General features: G+C 37.7%; 1 protein-coding gene across 1 annotated transcript in view; it reads right to left on the bottom strand.

The window, feature by feature from the left end:
- Positions 1-5,537: 5,537 nt before the first annotated feature.
- LOC138042320 (uncharacterized) overlaps positions 5,538-8,700 on the bottom strand; it is a 33,488-nt gene continuing 30,325 nt past the window's right edge. Inside the window, exon 4 of the mRNA XM_068888173.1 lies at positions 5,538-7,619. Coding sequence (XP_068744274.1) covers positions 7,331-7,619 — 289 coding nt within the window. The 3' untranslated portion in view covers positions 5,538-7,330. The remainder of the gene's footprint in view (positions 7,620-8,700) is intronic.

The raw sequence follows: 8,700 nt of genomic DNA on the forward strand, positions 1-8,700 counted from the left end.
TTAAACTTAATAACTACATATATAATTAATTTTAAAAAAACATCACAGTACTTACAGTACAGTACTTACAATAGCTTACTAACAACAAACACCACGGTACTTACAATAAATTACTCACAAGAAGTTATTTACAACTAATATGCCTAATGGCTTTAGTCAAAGTCAAAGTCCTAACCTCACTGATAATTGATTTAAATGACGACATTCAATTACAAAAAGATATATACAAGATGGAAAACGTCTATAACTAATTAAGTATAGCCGTTTGAGGATGGATCAAGTTAACTATCCGCCAGTTTTCTAGTTTAGTCTTCTTGATTTTGTGTTGTACCCAATTCAAATCTCCCGGGGTTAAGATTCTTTGTGTAATGTATTTGCATCATAATGTAGCATTCACATTTGAATTAAATGATATGGAAATACCTAGAATAAAATAAAGGGTTTGAATAGACCACTTTCGATACATTAAGATTCAGTCCAAAACAAAAGGCATCATCTCGAGGCTCTGGGGAATAAACTCATACAAATCCCAGAGCCTCGAGATGACGTCTTTTGTTTCCTTGCATACGGAACCTGCGCCCGCAGTGCGTGCGGCAGTCAAAACCGTGCTATCCTGTCAATCATTTGCCCCTTCACCGGAAACAGTGCATTTCGGTTGTTCGTAAATGACATTGTTGTTGATCTACGCAAGGACGCGGTCAAAGTCTTTATTCGCGAAGTTAACTCAAATAAATATCGATACGGTTTTGCCGTCTTCTTGCACTTGATTCGAAAATACCAGCCTGAATTCGTCTTAGAATAGTTAGAAAAAGCACAAATAAAAGCCAAAGCACAACAGGTCACGTTCGAATTTTGCACTCCGTCAACCGAAGTTTGTTGACAAAAAAATTGCCACCAAATGTTTTAAATGTTTTTCTGGCCCTTTATTACTAATGGAGCTCACGTTTATTTTAAATGGAGTATCGGGAAAGAAAAATTGTCAAGCTGATATTTTTTCCGCGTGAACATACATTTTCAAGTAGCGAAAATTTATATAAGCACTACAAAACGTTTACTAACCATTGCCCGAAGGAACACCTTTTATAAGCTGCAAGGAAGCCGCTGATGAATTTTGCACAAAAACCTCGGCCCCTAACACCGGAAAGTCAGACTTGGAAAGTTTTTTAGTGGAAGGCTCGCTAAGGAAGAGTTTCTAGAGCGTGCCCTCCCGCAGGTCGCCAGAAAGGTGCAAGCAACCTTGTTCATGTCTGAAAAGAGCAAGATCTAGAAGGGGCAGTCAAAATTGTGTTTCTTTTATTGTGCGAAAATTTATTTTTCCCTCAATCCCAACTAAGAACTTGCTGTGTCTTGCAATTCAACAGTGAATTGCTATTAGGCCAATAAGAGAATCAACATCAAGTTCAACAAAGAGGCACTCCCAGGGGTTTGGCGAAGAAAAGAACATGGCTAATTTAAACTGGGGAACAGAGTAACATACATACATACATACATACATACATACATACATACATACATACATACATACATACATACCTACATACATACAACATACATACATACATACATAATCTTTATTTAACGTGGATAGAAACACTTAGCTGAAGCTATTTTACAGGTTTTCCACAAAATAATATTAAAGAAAAAAAGAAATATATACATAAAAATGTAAGAATATGAATAAAATATCTAGTATCTAAAATTTCAAAATTTAGGTAACTAATGTTTAATGTTCCTCACTGTTTTTTTCAACCATATCAAAATATTTTAAGGAACAAGGGAATAAAACCAATTTAAATTTTAGGGATCAAAAACCTGGGAACAAGTTTGAAAGAAATTTGGGGAACAAGGAAACACAAGCAAATATGTAAAGGGAACAAGTACTCATCTCCACAGGAGGGCCTCATCAAATGTTCTGCCTCTATCCAACAGCTCAAACAAGCTATTCCAACAATTTTTGAATGACCAACAGGAAAAGAAGACTCTCTTAGAGGAATAGATTATTTATAATAACACTTTAGCAGGCGAAACAATGCTCAGATGCTTACGAGCACCCTCATGCCCATGTTTGTAAAAAAGCACCATGAAGTATTCCTTGTGGCTGGCTGGTTTAGGCATTGTTTCATCTTTCAACATTGGGCAAAACCAAATCAACTCCATTCTCAGAGGGCATTGGGGAAAGAAGCTAGAAGAAAAAACTGGCCTTGATCCAATTCTCCGAAGGTAATCTTTACAGAATAAGATCATAGAAGGAACACTTTTGAGTGCCAACCTTAAGCCTTTTAAAACAAGCGCAAACAATATTAATAGTCTTTAAATTCACAAAATGTCAAACAGCATATTTTCGTCTCATATTCAATTAGATTTGGCTGCAATGTTCCTTAAAACTATGCAGAACTATTTACCATAAAATGTGGAACATTTCCTGCCTATCTAAATATGCCGCAAAAGGGCTCCGAAAAGCAAACAGTTAAGTTTTTAGATTAAGATACACAATACCTAAAAAATAAATTACTTGATGTGATCAAGACATTGAATGACCAAGCAATAAACAAATGGCAGCAATGTATGTTAGGTTCACAAAGTGGGAAAAAAAATATTCCTCAACTGATGTTTCAATATGCATTTAAATAAATTTTCTATCAACAATTCAAGGGACTGACTCTTCACTGGTATTGATTTACATTTCCATGATAAGTTTGAAAGTGAATCTGGCAACCACAGTGCCCTATGAAATGGGGCAAACTCTTTAAACTAACATTGTACAAGGGACACCATTATTGATGCCCTGCGAAGAACAAAGATTAAATTGAAAGAAGAGTTGGTCTGGAGTTTATCCACAATGGACAGTTAGTGGCTGCATTAACCAATGTAGAGAACAAACACATCAAGTTTCTTGTCAAGAAACCAGGTGTTCAAGGAGCTATTCAATTTCCAAAGAACTATGGTAGTGTGCAACAGTACCTGGGTGAATTCGGGTACCTGGCCTGAAACTGAAACTTGTGGAGCCAAACAACTTGTTGAGCTAAGTACTTAAACTGGGTAGATAATTATGTCTACAAATATGGTCTATTCAACCAACAGTTTCTCCTAATTTTGTGTACCATTCACTTAATGGTTCCTTAATAAAAAAATCGCTAATTCAATTAAGGATTCAAGTCCTTTGAAATCATCAAAGTTACTTTGTGCCACCAGGAACAAACGAAAAAGTACAAGCACTGAAGACAAACAGCTCACAAAAGATCACAAAAGGCAGGACTCCGTTTAAAACAGCAAAACGGGCCGGGGATCCTCGAGTCACTAAAAAGTGCTGCATGCTACGTAGATGTTTGCAGAACGATCGCAAGTTGTAATCACTGAAAGAAAACTCCAATCCAGATCTGATAGACGATGGTCGTGCAAGACTCACCAAGCAAATGGAACACCCGACAGGATTGTTTGTTGTCTGGCACAGCAGATGAACGAAAAATTGTTCCCCTCACTATTAAGTTCCAACCCGATAAGACCAATCTTGCCCAAATACAACAACAATTTGGGCAGCAGGCAAGCTCATCACAAGCCACCGAAGTTGGCATAAAGCAGCATAGCGCTTCACCTGAAGTTCGATCATGATGGACACAAACAAGAGCTGAAAAAACTTCATAAGGTCAGACGACCAAATGTGATTGATCAGTTATCGGACATCAAAGTGCTGAACAGTACAAACCAAGGGATTTCGTCGTAAAAATGTTCACTCAGCAACGTCTTCTTCTTCTACAGAATAAAGTTCAAAAGCGATCCTGGTTGTTAATCACATGCTAGACCAATCCATAAACTGGATAAAGTGGATTGGCAAATTGATTGCCAGAACAATGAGTCATTGTCTGTCTCACTGAGTTCAAAGAAGCGACGGTCAAGAGAGTCACAACAGAAGGCTGAGCGAATGTCCACCGATCTAACCAATCAGAATGTAAACAATTGGCGTGACGTCGGATTGCAACAGGATAGCACAGTTTTTCCCTTTCGCTGAATTCTGATTGGTCAGTTTAAATTTCAGTAGCTCTCACCGTATGCAAGGTTAGGACTGAATTTTAATATATCGAAATTGGTCTATTGGGTACAACATTGAGTTAGATTTTGTGTAGGGAAGATATCTGTTTGCAAACATTACTGTTGTTATTCAAATGTGCCAACCACAGGAACAAAAGACCCTTTGTTTCGACAACCAATGAGGCTCTGGTTGGCACATTAATGACAATAGGTGACGTCAACGATATCTTCCCTGTATTGTTTATTTTCCCGCAAAACTTGTTTAAAAAGACACTTTTCTGACGCTAATGGTAACTTGGCCAATAACCTTACTCTTGAGTGATTGACCCTTGGTACAAGAAAACTTACAAAAATGGAAATACTGTGAGTGAGACCTTGATATTTTATTCAAATTGGAGAGGAACCGATAGAACTCATAAGGGAGCTGCCCAGTTGCGAGTTCGAACTATATCCCTTTCCAGGAGAATGAATGATAGTGAATTACATGAAACTCATACATGTATGAACTGCGGATTGTGACGATTTTGATCACCACACAAAAAAAAAATAATAATAATAATAAGAATATCTGAACAATTTTTCAGGTTTCCTTTGTAAGTGCTCAAATTGCTCTCTCATCTGCAATAATAGCAATGAAGAGATCAACTGAGATGAATCATCAACGCTAAGAGTCCTTAGTAATCTGCAGTTCGAATATATATGACTTTCAAATTCTTTACCACATTATTGATGAAGGGATAATATTTTTTTGCAATGGTGACTCGAAGACGAGGAGTGGAACCCAATACCTTCCTATCGTGGGTTCGGTTGAAATTCCGACGCGTGCAAAGGCCGGATCACCATTGAAAAAATTTTGTCTCTCCATGCCATCCACCGGGGTTGCCTTCAGCAATTTTCCGATCTCACTTATTCATTTCAATAACAAATTATTTATGTCATTTATTGGTATCACCCTCAAAAATATGGTTCGACACATGCTTAAGCACACATTTTAATTCTAAACTTGCTGGGACTCGTTAAGTTACGTCTATATGTAACGGTGGCGTCATACCTACCTTATCGGATTCGCTGTGTTTCAGCTTCTTGATCGTCCTAGTTGGCTCGTTTAGTTTAACCTACGGTGTCTTGTAACAAATCTTTATCGGAATTTATCAACTGTTGGTTGTTTACTTTAATCAGGTCCGAAACCGCGTCCTTGGTGATTGACATGGCGAGCATGTACGACTGCCAAGGCGGGAAACTTGACGAGAGTGCAATGAGATATTAAACCGAGCTCTGAACAGGGTTGATTCAGAGGCGTAGATGACTATCACGTGCTACACTTCCCCTCATATACCCCTTCCTTTCTACCCATGATGCACCGGCCTAGAGCCCAGGCCGCATATTTCCCGTGCCGGCAAAATAGTTACTTCGGCCTTCTTCCCAAGCTAATTCGTCAAAAATAACATTTCTTTGTTCTAAAGTGCAATGTCATCATCAAGTTACTGACATAACAGAAAAAGAACAGGAGATTTTGAAATTCTCTGACATTTATTTATACCAGATAGGTAAATTTATGTATCTATTAAAAAGAGGTTTACTTCCTAATTATTTTCGTGATATGTTTACTCTTGCAAGCCATTTACATTCGCATTATACTAGAAATTGCAACCTTTTTTACATACCTCACTGTCGAACTAATATCCGAAACTTCTCAAGTCGGTTTCAAGGACCTATGTTTTTCAATCCGTTAAGTCCTGAAATTCAAAGCAGTGAAAGCATCCGTTTGTTTGCCAAAAGACTTAAAATATTCCTTCTTTCTTAGTCATATACATTCTTTGTCGAGCTACATACTTCTTCTTTCCTCTTCTTTTCTTTTTCTTTTGTTTTTAAAACAATACATTCCATATTTTATGCTGTTCTCATAATTTGTGTGATGTACCCTATGTTGTCAGGAAGCCTATAGCTCATAAGCCCCCGGCTTCTATATAGGCTTCCTTGTCATTACCACCTTAAACATTTTTTATTCTATCGTCTTTAAGTTATTAAGAATTTCTAGTGTATTGTGTTTTTTTTTATTATTTCTCTTCTTTTATGTGGTTAATGGCAAATAAAATAAGTGAACGAATGAATGAATGAATGAATGAATGAATGAATGACAGGTCTTAATTATCACTTGACTGTTGACTGAACAAAATAAATCTATTATTGAACCTTGGTCCCGCCAAAACCAAGGTTCAATAGTATATTCAGCTCAGATTTGTATTTTCAGTCTTGACAGCTGTGTACAGACAGTTCAGTTAAGTTGAGTTTTTCTTCGCTGAATCAGCGACAAATACAAATACAAATTGCACACAAATTGTTATTTATCCAGGTTCATATCCAAAGTTTGCTGAAAGTACATTATTTAGTGCACTATTTGTCGATTTATACAGATTTCCAGGCCAAAAAAATAACTTCCAAAACAATAAACAATCCTACTTTTGTAATATTGCAGTCCACGTGAACTTAACCTTATTGAACCTATATTTTTTCCTAACACTGATAAGATCGAATTGACTTAACTCATTAACTTATCTTTCTTACAGTGTACACTCAATTACTGGAGTCCCACTAAATTACACTGCGGCTCTTAAATAAACATACAAATATTGCAGAATATTGGAAATACGAGGAAATTTATGAAAATCCCAACTTTTGGGAGGAAGACCAGTTAGCTACCGTAAACTTCCCAAAGTAGCGACCCTCGTTACTTCCGGGATTAGGAGCCTTTGGAGCTCGCTTCTTTCAGGGGGTCATTACTTTCAAAGAGTCGTTACTTTTGGGGATCAAGAAACGTTCTATAAAGTTGGTACGAATTAGCAAATTTTGCAAAATAAAAGAAGGGAATTCGTAAAAAACAGTTCTTAAAACATGGGATACAATTGTCCATATGGGTGAATGGGCTCTTCACGTTCTTACCGTGTTGCCAGTGGTTAGCAGGGAAGCTTGTCAGATACCGGAAACTGTTTGTACTTCACGAAGCACTGCTTCTTTAGTCTACTATAAGGATATTTCAGTGCACAGGTTAGGTTTTCAATTTAAATTTGAAGAAACGTTCCTTCTAATACGCTTCAGTTAAAAAAGGAAGGTGTCGCTACTCTCGGAGGGTCACTACTTTACTTTTTGACCTTACTTTTTGAACGTTTTGGAAGTTTACGGCATACAAAAAGTGAGGAGCAGTTGAATTTGGGACACCAAACACAAATCCATATAACGGATGAACCAGGGACCTTCAGATTACAAGCCGGTTCAACTTCTTAACCACAAGGCCACGCTCGCCTCTTCAGATTATCATGAGATTGTTTAGGTACAAATTTAGAGTTATGAAAAGAACGACAAAAAGCAAATAGGGAACGACGCCATTTCTCTCTCGTGCTGTACTCTTGGTTTCCGGTTGCTCATTAGGGGGATTCGCACACGGATCAGTTTGCTCTGTCAGTGAATCCTTGTCCTCGTCACAAAAGGGATTGAAGGAACCGATGACCCTTTTTAGGATACCGTCAGCCACAACTGAGTGATTGCAATGGGTACGCCACGCGTAGACTGTACACTGTTTGGCTTCGTCACGTTTCCTGTCCAAACATGATGATGAAACTGAGCGAGATAATGTGGTTTCCAGATCACTTTTAAACAAAGGCAAGGTCTTGGCCAAAGCCGGATTGTACGTATATAATATATTCAATGTTGTTGTGCGTCTGTTCCGGTAATAGATCACAGATGACATCAACGTGTGGTAGGAAAAAAAACGCGACACACGAGGCAATAGCCGCGTTTGTCACTTTTGCTCTTACCACATTTTAACGTTCTCTATCATAGTATAACTGAACAGATGCACGGCAACACGAAACTTACTTGTTTTATATAAAGAACGCGACAGTAAATACATCTTATTCGGTAATTTAGCATGTAATACGCGCGGATATTTTGCGCGCAAATACGAGCAATGAGCAAAAATGTCCGCGAGTATTATATGTTAAACCATCGAATAATTATTATTCCACTACAAAAATGTGTTATTTTGCTTCAATTTTATTTGGTAAGAGTTTAAAAAAAAAAAAAAAGCATCATCTGTCCTTCAGGGCGCGTGCGAACGATGGAAACAGTACAAAAGCCAGCCAAATGAATTTTTTTAGTCAACACCAAGAACGCGCACACTGACCGCATTCCGATATTTTGAGCAAGCCCGGAATGCTCATTTTCGACTGTTTAGATTGAGATCAGCCGGCGCTCTTAGCGGAAATGGCGAAGAGTCAGAGAATCTAGGGCTATCAAACTGAACTTGACCCAGACCGCGTTTTTGGTGCTGATAAAAAGAAAAAATGGACTTTGAGTAAAAGATAGGAATAGTGGGATATTCCCAAAATTAATCTTGAAAAGTCGGACGAGTGGCAATAACTGTACTTAGTGAACGCGCTATAAAGAGTGTTCTTCTTGACAACAAAAAATCACAGGTAAAATAGCCATCGACGAGCAAAATGGTCCTTGAAAGTGTAGCGCGGAAACTGAAACCACTGGTCTAAAACTGTCCCGGCAGAAGATATCGATAGATCTCAAACAGCTTGAAGTATATCAATTTCTCAGTTTCTCATGCTCTTAACACAAATAAACGACATCATGATAACCCAACAATGTTCTTTTTTGTATGTTTTTTTT

This window comes from Montipora capricornis, chromosome 3 (genome assembly GCF_036669925.1).
Source record: "Montipora capricornis isolate CH-2021 chromosome 3, ASM3666992v2, whole genome shotgun sequence".
NCBI classification, from domain to species: domain Eukaryota; kingdom Metazoa; phylum Cnidaria; class Anthozoa; order Scleractinia; family Acroporidae; genus Montipora; species Montipora capricornis.